General features: G+C 44.7%; 1 protein-coding gene across 2 annotated transcripts in view; it reads right to left on the bottom strand.

The window, feature by feature from the left end:
• The window catches only part of ASAP3 (ArfGAP with SH3 domain, ankyrin repeat and PH domain 3), a 70,526-nt gene that overhangs the window by 19,350 nt on the left and 34,405 nt on the right, over positions 1-16,771 (bottom strand). For both annotated transcript variants that reach the window (XM_074218152.1, XM_074218153.1), the window contains exons 5-16: positions 14,980-15,029; positions 8,080-8,191; positions 7,266-7,351; positions 6,784-6,859; positions 5,469-5,555; positions 5,128-5,237; positions 3,368-3,437; positions 2,952-3,039; positions 2,210-2,258; positions 1,776-1,969; positions 394-527; positions 180-274 (exon numbers count right to left, since the gene is read on the bottom strand). In XM_074218152.1, coding sequence (XP_074074253.1) covers positions 180-274; positions 394-527; positions 1,776-1,969; positions 2,210-2,258; positions 2,952-3,039; positions 3,368-3,437; positions 5,128-5,237; positions 5,469-5,555; positions 6,784-6,859; positions 7,266-7,351; positions 8,080-8,191; positions 14,980-15,029 — 1,151 coding nt within the window. The remainder of the gene's footprint in view (positions 1-179; positions 275-393; positions 528-1,775; positions 1,970-2,209; positions 2,259-2,951; positions 3,040-3,367; positions 3,438-5,127; positions 5,238-5,468; positions 5,556-6,783; positions 6,860-7,265; positions 7,352-8,079; positions 8,192-14,979; positions 15,030-16,771) is intronic.

Here is a 16,771-nt window from a genome sequence, read left to right as displayed (position 1 = left end):
TGGGCCATCTGATCCCCTTCCCATATATCCCCACTGTCTCCAGACCTTCCTGGGGAACCATGACTAGGACTGCAACAAGTACTGCTTTGAAGACCCTCAAACCTGAAATCTTCCCCCCTCAAAGAGATGCCCCTCCAGGATGGACCCCATTGCCCCATATGCATTGTAGGACCACTCACATGTCACTCTCACTTGAGGGTTTGGTGGCACCAGTCAAAGTGAGCTGAGCTTCCATAATCTCATTGAACTGTGTATTTCCAATGCCAACAGCCAGCTGTAAGTGAGGGAAGATTGGGCTTTGTCACGTCAAGGTCTGTGGGGTAGGGCCTCTTTACCACCCACCAGGTTTTGCCTATCTCCCCCAGGATCTCCCACCCTATTACCACCACTCACCAGTAACTCTGCGGGCCCCAATACATCCAGGGTGAGTGACTGGATTCGGGAGAAGCGCACACCCAGCTCCCGATGGACACCGGAACACTGGATGCAGGTGAGGATACCCAAGTTGGTACTAAGCCATGTGGGGTCTGGAAGGAAGAGTGACCTCTGCTCAAGAGGTGGAAATGGCACCCCATAACCTACCTATTATGGGGCCTCCTTGGTCCCTCTCTGGAAAGGCTGGCCTTTCTGGCACTACCCTCTCTTTTTAGGTTCATATACTCCCCTCTACATACACCAATTAACCTGGTCTTTTTGGTTTTTTTTTACTTCAGTGCTCTCAGTGTCTTTTCTCTCCCTGTTTCCTACCTGGAGATTATCTTTGATCAACCAATCAATGGACCAACATAAATATATTAAGTGTAAATGTAAATATAGTAAGTGTAAATATATTAAGTGTAAACACACAGATAGATAGATAGATAGATAGATAGATAGATAGATAGATAGATATGAAACTATGCTAGCACTATGCAAGGGGATGGAGACACAAATACAAAAATGAAGCTGTCCCTGTCTTCAAGAAGCTTACATTCTAGTGGGAAGATAACCCATACACATGGGCAAAATCCTGACCAAAAAAAAAATCGAAGTAATTTGAGTGGGAGTCCCCGGTAGCCAAGGGGATCAGAAAAGGCCTCATGGGGAAGCTGGAGCCTGAGTTGAGCTATGGAGGAATTTAAGGGTTCTAAGAGGTAGATGTGAGAAGGGAATGCATTCTAGAAGTGGTGTAAAGTCCATGGAAAGGCATGGACCATCAAATTGGAAGAAACTGTGAGAAAGTCAGTTTGGCTGAACTAAAAAGTGTGTGACTTCATTTGGGTCAGTTTCTAGGCAAAGATACTAGAGTAGTTTATCATTTCCTTCTTCAGCTCATTTTACAGATGAAGAAACTGAGGCAAATAGGGTAAAGTGAGTTGCCTAGAGTCACACAGCTAGTAAGTGCTCTATGCTCTAGGATGCCACCTAGCTGCCTGGTATGTAAGAAACCAGGAAAGCCCAAAGGGGGTTCCAATGTCAAACAGAAGAGTCATCCTTTCTGTCTTGAACAATAAACTCTTTCCCATTAAAGTCCCATTCCAATATGGTTTCCTACAGGAAGTCTTCCATTATGTTAGCAATGTCCTTCCTGCAGCAGGCACCATGGTGGTAAGGTTGATTCTCTCCAATGGACTGGTCATGACCATTACAGTGATCTGTGTGTGGATTTTTTTGTTTTGTTTTGCCTCATATCTCTATTGGACTCTGAGCTCTGTGAGGGCAGAGATCTCATCCCAATGTGATCTCTTCCCCAGCATAACAGGTACTTCAATATTACAAGTTCCCTGCCCGCCTACCTGATGCTCCACAGTCACAGCATTGGCCATTTCCAGGCCTGCTTTTGATCTCTGCAATAACCAGCCTGGTGAGGTCCCGAAGGTCCCCATCCATTCCAGCTGCCACTGGGCTCCCTTGAAGTCCACCCCCTGACTCCCCATGGAAGGCACTGCTCAGGGCCTCGTCTTTGCTGTTCTGCAACACGGACACCCACCTGGAGAGGGAAACTGAGGCAGTGGCTATACCTGAGGGGAGGGTAATCATTTCCAAGATAGTGATGCACCTGGGAGGGATGGTCCAAGGTGGCCATGACTCTGTTATGGGGATGAAGAGTCAACCAACAGCCCCCTTCCCTGAGCACAGGGGAAACCCAGGGGACACCAGGACCTGCCCTGAATAAATAGGATGGAATGGGGAAGAAATCAATAAGTCAGAGGGACCCAAGGACACTTACGCTTCACATTCGTGCTCATCCTCAGCCTGAAAGTGGTACGTCCGGTTATCTACAGTTTGAGGAAAGAGGGAGAGGAAGGAAGGGGGCCACCTGGAGCACCAGGGGAAATGATCAAACCCCTAGCTCCGACATTCTGTGTCCTCAGGACCCTTCCAGCTCTAACATCCTGAGTTCACAGACCTCTCCCAGCTCTGACATTCTGTGTTCTAAGACCCTTCCCAGCTCTGATACTCTAAGATCCCGTCCCAGATCTGACATCCTGTCACAGGCCTCTCCCAGTTCTGATGTTCCCTGTTCTCAGATTCCTTTCAGCTTTCTCACTTAGTGTTCTACAGGTCCTATTAGTTCTAAAATTATCCCATATCTGCCTTCATTGATTCTGTGGATATAAGTGGCCTCCCCACCCCAATCTTCTCTTACCCTTTATGATCCTCTTTACCTTATTATAGTCACTTAGCATTTTTTTTAAAATTCACCTTCACTTACATTACATTTTGCCACAAGACAATTTGCTCTATTGGACAAGAAACTCTCTGCAGGTCAAGACTATATCTTATTTATTCCTGAACCCACCTCCCAGGGTTGGGCAGAAGGATCTTCCCTAAATCCTTGCTGAATAAAGTCAGACTCTTCAGGAACTTCTCTGGGGCCCTATGACCAGAGCTCTGTATATCCTTGACTGAGCTTCCTTAGGAAGGAGGCATGGAAGTCAGGGAGGAAGAGGAAGGCAGCAACTACTCACGGGTCACTAGGTCAAAACATTTTTTTTCTTCCATGCTTGGCCTCACTTGGCAAGTCAGCAATGTCAGCTTCACTGGTGGCCGATTTATCTATAAAATTGGGCAAAAGGGAAAGAAGAGAAATAAATGAAGTGACAGAATTCATTGGTGTGAATATGCTTGGCTTCTCTAGGGGCAGTCACTTCTTTCTCAAGTTTCTGTAGGTCCTCAGTTCCTCCAGCTATAAAAACCTCCTCCCAGGCCTGGTTACAATGAGCTTCCCACCTCTGGACTCCAATTAGACTTGACCTGGGAAGATGAGGGCTTGCTGCTTAGTCCATTTTGTCTGTTTAGACCCTCCCACCCTTCATGTTGACAATGGCCATTCACCTTCCCCAGGAAAGTGACCATCTTGACCCCAGTCCCCTTGGCCTCTCACCGTGCTATGAGAGATGGTCAAGCAGCCATACTTTACTCCACACTTCCTCTTCTGCCAAACTTTTCGAATTCTAGGGTCCAAAAAAGAGAAAAAAGAAAAGCTCAGGATTAGAGTTGAAGGACCTTTCTCCAGGGAAGATGGAGCCCATGTGAGGCCTGTACTTGTTCCTGTTAGAGATCCATACACTTATATCTCCAGATGCTCTCTTCTTGGGATGGGGAGTGCAGGCACAGTCCTAATCCTCACAGAACCTCCAGACTAAGGGAGACCACACTAATCTTGTCCTAAGGAAGCCTGCCTCAGGGAATCCTGAATAGATGGGGGAAGATCCAACCCCTTCCCTTAGGAGTCTCAGTTCGGAAAGGGAGGCTACACACAGACATCAGATGTGTGTTACAAATTAGGGACGCATCAGAAAAACACCTAGAATCCAGAAGGACAAGTGACAAACTCTGGAACCTTGGTTATAGTTATATTTCTTTTGTTGAAACTAAGGGTCCATTGCTTAATAGAATAACTGCCCGTTTACAGCTGAAGAGTAAAAAAGGTTTCCATGTGACTGGTGTGTTGAATGCCAGCCTTGAATTTCACATCAGAAAAAAAGGAAAAATAAGTAGCATCCTTTCTTTTAGGACAGAACAAAGGTGTGCCAATACCCACTAAACTTCCCTTAGGGGAAGACTGGATAAAACCTCATTATACTAACTCATCCCCTGGGTAGTCTGGCTCGTTAGTAATGATTCCTAAAGGCCCACGTTATATCTCCTGTTAGACAGGAAGCTCTCCCCACCCCTCCCCCAATTCTGGTGCCTTCCCCGTGGATTATTTTCTAATTCTGTACATATCTGGTTTCATATAGTGTTTGCATATTGTCTCCCTAGAGATTGTGAGTTCCTTGAGGGCAGAGACTAGTTTTTGCCTTTCATTAATAAAAGAAAATCTGACAAATCGTAGGCAGTTAATATGCTTTTTCGATACAATTTGGTCAGAGAACTGACCTCAAAACCAGAAAGCCAAATCCTGCTTCTGTCCCATAATCCCTGAGTGGCCCCAGGCCTCACTCATGGTGCTCTAGGCAATTCTCTGTTTCAGACATTTGCATACACCAGTGAAATCCCAGATCCAATCCCCATTCCCAAAACAGTGTTTAAAGTTTCACAGAATACTTTCTACTCTGTGAGGTAGACCCTACAGAGATTTTTCTTTTTATTTTTCCAGATGAGGAGCCTGAGGTTCAGAGAGGTCATGTAATTTGTCCCCGGGCACCCAAGTTGTGATCAGAGGCAGGGTTTGGAGTCAGGTTCTCCTCACTCTATCCACCATACCATGTGGCCTCCTCTCTGAGTTTGCTGTTCTCTGAGGTCCATAGGAACTATCAAACCCGTGATAAGGATTATAACCTCGTGAGATTCAGCATAGCATAGCCTCGGAGTCCAGGTTGCAGCTTTCTCTGACTCGGACTTGTTGTGTGACTTTGGGCCAATCACTCCCCTCTTCTGTATCCAAGGAAACTCCCCAAGACTATGAATTGAGTTAAAAACATCAGTAGGGGAAGCTTCACACTGGATCTTTCCTACACCTATGACATCACTGAATCACTAGTAGTCAAAGCCAGGATTCCCACACCACAGGCCTGTTGTTGCTCAGCCAAGTCCTCTTGCCCCTACACTTTGTAACTTCATTGACCATTGGCTCTGGGACAGTCAATACAAATACACCAGCAGAGTTAGACCCAGAGTTGTCCTCTCATCCAAACTCACCCATCACTCTTCTTGTACAGAAAGCCCGACTTCTCAGTACCAAACTGCTTATTCCCTTGGTGCTGGTGGATGCTGTAGCCACTCCCAGAGTTCTTTCGGCTTGAGTTTTCCTGCTCCGTCACCCAAAGGCCAAATGTTAGAGGGTCTGGTTTGATGGGGGATCATCCTTGGGATGGAGGGAAGGGGAGGGGGCCTCCTTGGGGATAGGGAGGGAGTCTCATTTGCAACTAGCTATTCACTTGGACACTAGCTCTTTCAGGAGAACTCTGGCTATCCTGGGGAGGGGGTGCCTGGGGTGGAGTGGGGGGGGGGCTCAAGAGTTCTCAGCTCAGGGACCTGACCTCTCTGCTCTCCAGCTGCAGGGCACCCCGGAGAGAGTCCCGGATCTGTGTGAGCTTCTGAATGTCCTCCTCATGGGCATGGTGCAGCTGGGGAAGGAAGAAACCAGGCAGCAGCTGCCAACCCAGCCCCTGCTCCCACAACCCTGGCAGCTGCTGCCTGGAGCCTGCACAAGGGCTGGTCCCCATGTGACTGTGGGAAGGATCTCCCCTTTGGACAAGGACTGTATTTAATGTGCTTTCAGGGGATACACCATAGATATTGGGGTGGGAGAGATCCATCATGTGCACATGGGCCAGACATCACATACTTTGTATATTGTATAGTTTTCCAGACATAGGAGCTAGATTCATCCATTTTTTCCTTCCTCTCTGTCTCCCTTCATTTCTCTCTCTATCCATCCATCCTTCCATTCATATGTCTCTCCCTCTTTTCTTCTAATCCTCCATCCTGTTTTCCCTTCCTTGCTTCCTCCATCCATTCACCCATCTTTCCAGCTAATTCTCTCTCCCTCTATCTATCCAGGTTTCCATCTATCTATCCATTCCTCTCTCCCTCCCTCACCCATCTACTCATTTCACCATTTTAAAAAAAGAATCCCAATCATGCTTCACCTTGCTCATGCCCTGACTCTATCTCCATATTCTTTCTCCTTCTCCTTGGCCACCATTTTGCTATCTTGGAGAACCATTTACCCTGTCCTCCTCTTTTGACTGGTGACTCTAATTCCAAGACCACCTTTTTAGGAAAGACCACAGTCATGCTTTTCCTCCCTCATTCTAGATTCTCAAGTCAGACTTTTTCTCCTTCTTCTTGCCTGAAGCATTGCCCCAGTTTGAGGATTCTTCTTCTCCCACTCCCTGGTTTCTGTGTGCTTAGGAATTGTCTTTTGGTATTTGTATTTTCTGTGCTTAGAACAATGCCTAGCATACTAAACACTTCATAAATGTTTATTGACTTGTTTTCCCCCATTAGAGTATTAGCTTCTTGTGAAGAAGGTCTATAATGTTTGCTCATATTTGTATTGCCAGCCCTTACTGCAGTGTTTAGCACATAACAAATGCTTGAGAAATCTATCTATTCATCCATCCATCCATCCATCCATCCATCCATCCATCCATCCATCCATTCACCCATCCATCTGTCTGTCTATCCATCCATCTATGCACCCACCCATCCATCTATCCACCCACCCATCCATCCATTCATCCACCCATCCATCCATACATCCATACATACATATATACATCCATCCCATCCATCCAACTAGTCATTTGACAATGGCAGATGACCATACTTCCAGTGGTTGTAACTTACCGAATGCACGGAGGCTGCCAATTTTTCAATGAAGGGAGATAGGCTTTGAGCTGCCTTCCAGCCATCTTGGAAAAAGCTAAGGGTTTGGATGGATGGATGGATGGATGGATGAATGGATGGATGGATGGATGGATGGACAAAATGAGAGACATAAATCAGAGAGAGAGAAAAAAGGAAGGATCAAAGAGTACCCAGGGACATGGGGTCACTTTACCCTGCCATCCCCATCAGGGCAGAGATGGAAAGCAAGGAGCATAGATCCCCTTACCTAAAGGGAAAGTTGAGGACTGTTAAAGGATACCTCCTCCCCCAGCCTTGGTCCCCACTCCCATCACCAGTCAGAGCTGCTGGCTGACTAAAGATATCCAGAACACAGTTGCTGGATCATGACCCAATCAAAAGGCTCTTCAGATTTCAGGCCCTAGAGTATGAGATCCCAAAATGGGGAGAGGGAAGAAGGGGGATTCATTCCAAACACCTACTTGTGCTGAGCATGGAAGAATTTAATGAGGCTCTGCAGGAAGTCAGGACCTTGTTTCATCTGGCTCTCACTGGCTTTTAGCAGGTACTAAGTGGGGGGGGATGGGGAGAAGGCATCAGGGAGACATTAACCAGAACTCTTTGGTCCCCTCACCTTTGCCCCCTTTCCATTTCTACCCGGCCTGGGTCCAGGAACTGGCTAGAAGGGTAGGCCTGAGAACTAGGGTCATGTTGGATGGGAGGAGCAGCTACCATCTGGAGAGATGGACCAATGGAAAGAGCCCCCTGCTTTTGGGGTCAGGACACTGGGGGTTGGATCTTGGCTTTCTTTAGGAACTACAATTTCTTCATCTCTAAAATGAGGATAATAATATTTGCATGACCTACTTTCCTGAATTGTTATTATTTTTTCTTTGTTTTTTTAAACTATTTTTGCTGGATTGTTATGAAGCAAGCATAGATAATCATGTATCACTCTGATCATTCCTGGGGACAAGAGACTGCAGAAAAGTCATCCTAAGACAGAGGCCAGGACCTTGGAACAAGAGGCTCCCTAAGGCCACTATCTCTGCTTCCATCCTATTCCTGCCTATTAGCCCCTTTCCTTGCCCCGGTGCCAGGGAGACATCACCCTTCTCTGGCCCCATATCATCTGACACTGAGACAGGGACATTCCTACTCGAGGATCTTCGAGGTCAGAGCCCAGCAGAGCTTTGGGCCTGGATTCTAGGCCACTGTCCTCTCAGGTCCACCCCAAGATCCCAGATGGGCCCCTTGCCATGCCTAGAGAGCACTGTCATACACCCACCATCCTACCTCACACATGTGCAGCTGGAAGATTCGTCGCTCTCTTTGGGTGTCCTGAGCTATCTCTCCAGGACCTCCTCCAGGCATTCTGGACCGTTCCTTCTCCTTTTCCAGCCTGGCCCTGGAGACCACACACAGAGAACAAGCTTGTAAGAGCCCATCTAGTCTCAGCTCTCATTATCTCTAGGGCTTATCACTTCTTTAATGATGCACTAAGTCAACAAAATCTTAAAATGTCAGAGTTGGGGGTGGGGGACTTTAGAATGCAGAATGTCAGAGCTAGAAAGGTCTTGGAACCAGTGGAATAGACTAGGTGCAAAAGCAGGAGATGATTATAGTAATCTGCTGTTCAATAAACCCAAAGAGTCCAGCTATTGGGATAAAAACTCCCTCTTTGATAAAAAAAAACTGCTGGGATAATTGGAAGTTAGTATGGAAGAAACTTAGATTAGACCAACACCTCATACCCTTTACCAAGATAAGATCCAAATGGTTATAGGACATAGACATAAAAAAAACAATACTATAAGCAAATTAGAAGATCAAGGACTAGTCTACCTGTCAGATCTATGGAAAGGGGAACAGTTTATGACTAAGGAAGAGTTGGAGAACATCACCAAAAGCCAATTAGATGATTTTGATTACATTAAATTAAAAAGCTTTTGCACAGATAAAACCAATGTAACCAAGATCAAAAGAAATTTAGTAAATTGGGAAACAATCTATACAACTAATGATTCTGACAAAGGACTCATTTCTAAAATATACAGAGAACTGAGTCATATTTTTAAAACAAAAAGCCATTCCCCAATTGACAAATGGTCAAAGGATATGCAAAGGCAATTTACAGATGAGATCAAAGCAATCCATAGCCATATGAAAACTTGCTCTAAATCATTAATTATTAGAGAAATGCAAATTAAAGCTTCTCTGAGGTACCACCTCACACTTCTCGGGTTGGCTAATATGACCAGAAAGGATAATGATCATTGTTGGAAGGGTTGTGAGAAATCTAGGACACTTACACTGTTGGTGGAGCTGTGAACACATCCAACCTTTCTGGAGAGCTATTTGGAACTACACCCAAAGAGCAACAAAAATGTGCATACCCTTTGACCCAGCAATACCACTACTGGGTCTATACCCTGAAGAGATGAGGAAAAAGGGTAAAAACATTACTTGTACAAAAATATTTATAGCAGCCCTGTTTGTGGTGGCAAAGAATTGGAAATCCAGTAAAGGTCCTTCAATTGGGGAATGGTTTAGCAAACTGTGGTATATGTATGTCATGGAATACTATTGTTCTATTAGAAATCAGGAGGGACGGGATTTCAGGGAAACCTGGAGGGACTTGCATGAACTGATACTGAGTGAGATGAGCAGAACCAGAAAAACACTGTACACCCTAACAGCAACATGGGAGTGATGTTCAACCTTGAAGGACTTGCTCATTCCATCTGCTCAACAATTGGGAACAATTTTTGGCTGTCTGCAAAGGAGAGTGCCATCTGTATCCAGATAAGGAGATGTGGAGTTTGAACAAAGTTCAAGGACTATTCCCTTTAATTTAGAAAAAAACAGATATCTTATTGTCTGATCTTGTTACCTCTTAGACTTCTTGTCTCTTCTTTAAGGATATGATTTCTCTCTCATCACACCCAATTTGGATCAAGGTACAACGTGGAAACAAAGTAAAGACTGACAGATTGCTTTCCGTGGGGGGTGGGGGTGGGGGGAGGGAAGTAAGATTGTAAAACTCAAATAATATCTTTAATAAAAATAAATTAAAAAAAAGAAAGGTCTTGGAACTCTGAATAACAGAGCTGGGAGGGCCCAGAGAACCCAGAATGAGACTAATTCTACCTTTGCTACTTCCTAATTGTGTGAACCCTTAATAAGCCCTTAACTACCCTGAACCTTAATATCTTCACCTGTAGAGAAGGGATAATATCACCCACAAAAGGCTCCCTTAACAGAAATGTGGGAATTAAACAATAGCTTATATAAAAAAGCACTTCTATAAATGTAATTATGATTATCATCATAATTATCATCATCATCATCATCATCATCTCCAGGTGTTCTTAACCTAGAGTCTAGAAACTGGATTTTTTGTTTGTTTGTAAGTTTGATAATTGTATTTTCACATAATTGGCTTCCTTCCTAACACTACATATTTGTTCTATGCATCTAAAAACATCATTCCAAGATGGGGTCTTGAGCTTTCCTAAACTGCCAAAGGAGAGGCCCAGGACCCACAGAACAAGTTAAAGACCCCTGGTCAAATCAGGAAATCTAATTCACACAATCATTCCACAAATTTGAAAAAACTGGGTCCCTGAGTGGTTAGTCAAAGAGAATAACCAACATTCATATAGAGCTTACCATTCATTATCATATATAAACCTTGAAATAAACCTTGATTGTTCTTGTTGCTCTGTCATTTCAGTCATACCTGACTCTTCATGACTTCATTTCGGTTTCTTGGCGGAGACACTGGACTGGTTTGCCATTTCCTTCTCCAGTTCATTTTACAGATAAGGAAACTAAGGCAAGCAGAGTTCAGTGACTTCTTCAAGCTAGTAAGTGTCTGAGGCCAAATTTCAACTCAGGTCTCCTGACTCCACACCTAGGCTTTATCCACTGTCCTACCTAACTGCTTCATGAAGTTTTACAGGTATTATTATCTCTTTTTCAGACCAGAGGCTCAGAGAGAGCTAGACATTTGACCAGGGTGCCCAAACTGGTAAGTATCAAGGTAGATTTTTGCTTCCAAGTGTATCACTCTATCCATGATGACCTGATGCTTGCCAAGACCACATAGTGAGACCTAGGACCCCAATGCTTGAGCACAGAAAACTTTGTTCCCTCTTCACAGGATCCTGAACTGATGAACAAGGACAGTCCTCTCACTGCAGACAGAATGGGGACCCTCTACCGATGCGGACAACATGTCTCACTCTAGATTCCAAGAGCCAAAGGGAAATTCCAAGACACTATGGTCCCACAGGAGTCATTTTGTTACTACCTTGTTTTTTTTGTTTTGTTTTTTTTGGTTTTTTTTTGTTTTCTTTTGTTTTTGGGTTTTTGCAATGCAGTGGGGTTAAGTAGCCCAAGGCCACACAGTTAGGTCATTATTAAGTGTCTGAGGCCACATTTGAACTCAGGTACTCCTGACTCCAGGGCCAGTGCTCTATCCACTGCACCACCTAGCCATCCCTGTTACTACCTTGTTAAACAATCTCAGATCAGGACAGTCCCTTTAGACAGTGCAGGTTGACACCTTCTTCATAACCTATGGTTTTAGAGAGTTTCCTGAAATGCTATAAGGATTGTCCAAGATCAGAAATAGAACTTGAACCCAGTTTTTTATGCTTTTTTCCCTAAAAAAAACAACTCCCCAAACCCCCCAAAACATAAACAAACCAAATCATTGCATATAACAGATGTTCAGAGTTTCTTATACAGTATCCTTCCTTGTTCTTTGTTTTGCATCTTTCCCTCCTGACCCTGATCCTGACTTCTTGGATTTCAAAATTATGTTCCTTTCCATTTCTTCTAGTACTTTCAAGCTCCACTTTCCTTTATAGCTTCTTTTGATGTGCTATCTTTCCATAATATTATTAAGCTCCTTGAGGATTATTTTTTGCTTTTCTTAGAGCTTAGTATGATGTCTGACTCATAAAAAGATCTTAATGTTCCTTCCTTTACTTCCTTCCTCCCTACATTCTTTCTTTTTCCCCTCTCTCCCTTCTTCCCCCTTTTCTTTCTTTCTTTCCTTTCACTTCTCAGTCCCTTCTTTCCTTTTTCTTTCCCTTCTCTCCCTCTCTTCCTTGCTTCCTTCTTTCCTCCCTAAGTCCCTCCTTTCCTTCCTCTCTTCCTTTTTTCCTTCATTTCTCACTCCTTCTTTCCTCACTCTCTTTCCTTCCTTCCTCCCCTCTCCCTTCTTGCCTTCTTCTCTCTCTCTCTTTGTTCTTTCCTCTTTCCCTCTCCTCTCCCCTTATTTCCTTTAATTTCTTACTCCCTTCTTTGCTTCCTCTCTTTCTTCTTTCCTTTTTCCTTCCTCTCTCTTCTTCCCTTCATTTCTCACTTCCTTCTTTTCTTCCTTTCTCCCTCCCTTCATACTTTCCTCCTTCCCTCCTCCCTCTCTTCTTCCTTTCTTTCCTCCTTTCATTTCTCACTCCCCTTTTTCCTTCCCCTCTCCATTTTCTCTCCCTCTCTTCTTTCTTTCCTTACATCCTTCCTTCCTTTCTTCCTCCCTCCTTCCTTCCTTCCCAAACACTCATGTATTTAATTGCTTGGCCTATGATTGTATTATTGTCTTTTAATTTATTCTGTATAGACTAATTGATTCATGGGTTTCCCCCATTAAAGAACCAAAGCTCCTGGAACACATGGATTGCTCCATGCACCATTTCTCTCAGTGTGTCCCCCAGTGCAGGCCTCAGCATAACAGACACTTAAGAAATCCTTGCTGATTGATTTGTTGATGATTGCTAAATTCATGTTAGAGAAGACAAGTTTTTGAAAATGGACCCCGCCCATTACAGCCTGGCTATGAGGCACTGTTCTCCAGTTCTGGTCCTACTGTCTGGGCCTCCCCCCAACCCAATCCGGCCCCACCCTCCTGCTGGTCCTTGCAGCTGGCCACTCCACTCCACTCCAGCCACCTGGTGCAATCACTCTCCCTCTTGGAGGCTCAGCTTGGTCACCGCTGCTCCAGAAACCCTCCCCCAACCCCACTGGAAATGCTCTCTCTGGACTCTTGACTAGCACTCTCTCTTTGGACTACTTTAATAATCTATGGTGATCTGCATTAGAATTAAAGCAGAATTTTAAAATGTGAGGCTGCTGGGGTATGGTGGATGGAGTACTTATTTTTGAATCCTGGAGACCTGAGGTCATCTTCTGTTTGTGTATGACTCCCATGCAATTGTCTAAGCCCAGGTTCTGAAGTTGCAGAGGAGGTGCTGACCCAGCATGAGGAGAGGGGCTTTCCTCCCATTGGAGTTCCCTGTATCCCTGCAATTCTGAATCTAAACCCATTCCTAGCCCTGTAATTAAAGTAGTAAGAGCACCTCCCTGAGTTTTTTCATCTGTAAAATAAAGACACTGATCTGCATGGTGTTTCACACCTTCTCCAGCTCTAACTCCTATAGATGCCAAGGCCACGTCTTTTCTTCCATACTAGATGGCTCCAGGCATGAGGGTTAGGACAGTCTCACTTATTTTTGTCTCCCCCAAGTGCCCATCACACGGCTTTACACAGACATGTTTCATAAATGAGTCTGTTGAATTTGACTCAACATGGTTCCCTCCCCTACGCCCCCAGCTGGTGGCTTCCTTCTGAAACCCGGAGGCCCCAAGTGGGGCGGGCTGATCCTGTAATGGCTGAGCAAATTCACTCTAGAAATGCAGGGGGAATGTCCACGGAGACCCGTATGGTCACTTCACAGAAGATTCTAGAGAATGGCTGGGGAAAGACCTGGGGCCTGGCCCTGCACAGAAAGGCCTGCCAACAACGAGGATGAATCCGTCACTACCTCTCTATGGGCTTCAGAATCCTGAAAGCTAAAATCAGGGGGACTGGACTTTGATTGCTGAGGTTCACCCATCCTATAAACTATAGACTATAGACACCCTATAGACTAAAACTGTGACTTGACATTCTGGGTTCAAAGGGCCCTTCCAGTTCTAACCTTAAGTACTTTGAGATCTGTCCGGTTCTAACATTCTCTGTTCTATAGTCACTGCCAGTTCTGACATCCTGTGTTCTAAAGGCCCTCCCAGTTCTGACATTCTGTGTTCTAAGGACCATCCCAATTCTGACATTCTGTGTTCTAAGGGCCTTCCCAGCTCTGACAATCTGTGTTCTAAGGGCACTCTCAGTTCTGACATACTGTGGTTTTTTTTTTAATATTATGTTTATTTAAGGCAATGGGGTTAAGTAGCTTGTCCAAGGTCACACAGCTAGGAAATTATTAAATGTCTGAGGCCAACTTTGAACTCAGGTCCTCCTGACTCCAGGGGACAGTGCTCTATCTACTGCTCCACCTAGCTGCCCCCAACATTCTGTGTTCTAAGGGCCTTCCATGTTCTGATCTTGTATATTCTAAGTCCTCTGACATTCTGGGTTCTAAGGACCTTCCTATGTCTGACACTCTGGAATCCTCTGACCCCAAAGCCTGTGCTCTCACCACCAGCAACAAGAGGCCCTGAGTTTCCTCATCTGTAAAATGAGATTTTTGTAATGGCTGGCTTCTAGCTTTAAATATTTGCTCTTACAATCTATGTGAGTCCAGGACTTCCCATGGACAGGCTCCTAGCTGGACCCCAGAACAGCCCTAGCATGTGCACACTATGGAGGTGCAGGGGCCAAGAATGAGAATCTGGGCTCTGAATCCAGAGAAGATGCAAGTAGCAATATCAGAATTTCAGCCTACTTTTGTTTAGTTCCCTCTGGGCTGAGCATTGTGACAGACTCTCCTCTACAGAGGAGGCCTGGCCCCACTACTCCTTCTCAGAGAAGGAAAGGATGTCTGACCATGCCAGGTGACTCAGCTCTTAAAATCAGGAAGTTTGGTTTTGACATTTTATCTTTTAAGATCTTTCACCTAAATGCCTCCTGCTACAACAGAAGTTTTCTCTAGCTTCAGAAGCTAAGACGGGGAAAGGCTTCGTGACATCAGAGAAGAGTCCTAAGGTTCAAGCCCTTGCCAAGCTCTCTCAGCCTTAGTGTATCCAACTGTTAAGAGAGGGATAACTAAGGCCAGAGGGATGGTGTAAGGACTGACCTGTAAACCTCAAAGGAAGGCTACCATCATTATTATTATTGCTATTATTATTACTATGTTGAAGAAAGCCATAGATTCTTGGGGCAGCCCCATCATCTCCCAGGAGAACACTCACATTTTGGCCTCATAGTCTTTCCATGCCTTCTCCACCTGCTTCCTGGAATCCTATGGTTCAAAGAAAAGAGGATCAGAAAGGGGCTCAGTGCAGGACTCCAGAACAACTCCTGTCTCCCTGTGGCTTTATGGGACTGCTCCCTTTATGGGACTATCCCTCTACCCTGGGTCTCATTTCCCCAAAGAAATCCCATTCTCCACCCTAGAACATTCTATGTTCTAAGGGCCTTCCATATTATGACTTTGTATGTTCTAAGGCCCTCTGACATTCTGGGTTCTAAGGACCCTCCCATGTCTGACACTCTGGAATCCTCTGACCCCAAAGCCTGTGCTCTCACCACTACAAACAAGCCCTGAGTTTCCTCATCTGTAAAATGAGAGATTTGTAATGACTGGCTTCTAGCTCTAAATATTTGCTTTTACAATCTATGTGAGTCTACATATCTGTGTGGACTGCTCCCCAGGCCTGGAATGCTCTCACTCATCTCTACCTTTCTCCACCTCCTACAAGAAGCCTTCTCTCTATTGATTGAATAGTTCCAATTTATCCTATCTAGAGCTTGTCTATATGGAGTTCTTTGTGGCTTGTCTCTTCCATTAGACTGGGACTCCTCAAGGATTGTCATTTGCCTTTCTATGTATCCCAATGGTTTAAACACATTGCTTGGCCCACAGGAGCTGCTTAATTAATATTTATTGACTGACTGTCCAAATGCACCACTTCCCCAGTCTTGACCCTGTTGTCTGCACTCATTCCCCAAGTCCTGAAACTGATGCCCATAAAATTCATCCCTCCAACTGAATCTACTCTGGACTCATCCTTCCCATCATCTTGCTCTTGCCCTTCCTCCTGGTGGACTCAGACTCTGCAACCCTTCCCCCATTTTGTTATTATAGGTTGAAGTTTGCCATCTCTCTGTCTAAGAAAAGAGAATCATAGAAGTATAAGAGCTAGAAGGAACTTTAGAACACAGAATGCCAGAGTTGGGCAAGACTTATAATATAGAACATCAGAAAAGCTGAATAGAAAATGTCAAAACTGAGAGGGGCCTTAGAACAATGTTAGTGTTAGGAGGGTCTGTAGAACACAGAATGTCAGATCTGGGAGAGAAAATTAGAACACAGACTGTCAGAGCTGGGCAAGACCTATAATAAAGAACATCAGAGGAGCTGGAAAGGATCTTCAAACAGAGAATGTTAAAGCTGAGAGAGGTCTTAGAATACAGGGTGTCAGAGTTGGGAGGGCTCTTAGAACATGGAACATCAGAGCTAGAAGATTCTTTAGAACAGAGAACGCCAGAGCTGGGCAAGAACTACAATATAGAACATCAGAAGAACTGGAAGGGGCCTTAGAACAGAGAATGTTAGATCTGGGAGAACAATTAGAACACAATGTTGGAGCTGGGTGAGACCTATAATATACACCATCAGGGGAGTTTAAAGAGGCCTTAGAACAGAGAATTTTAAAACTAAAAGGGGCCTTAGAACACAGGGTGTTAGAACTAGGAAGGTTCTTAGAACATGGAATGTCAGAGCTGGAAGATCCTTTAGAGCAGAGCTTGTCAGAGCTTGTCAAGAACTACAATATAGAACATCAGAGAAGCTGGAAGGGGCCTTAGAACACAGAAAGTCAGAACTGGGAGGATCCTTAGAACCCAAAAAGCTGGAGGTGTGATTGAGCTTCCCACACAGCATTCAGAGTTGGAAGAGATCTTAGGTGAATGATCTTGATCTGGGGGCTATATATTTTAAAACATTTTTCATAAGTGTATTCCAATATAACCAGTTTTCCT

This window comes from Macrotis lagotis, chromosome 1, assembly GCF_037893015.1.
Source record: "Macrotis lagotis isolate mMagLag1 chromosome 1, bilby.v1.9.chrom.fasta, whole genome shotgun sequence".
NCBI lineage: Eukaryota > Metazoa > Chordata > Mammalia > Peramelemorphia > Peramelidae > Macrotis > Macrotis lagotis.
This window is presented reverse-complemented; position numbering and strand designations above follow the sequence as displayed.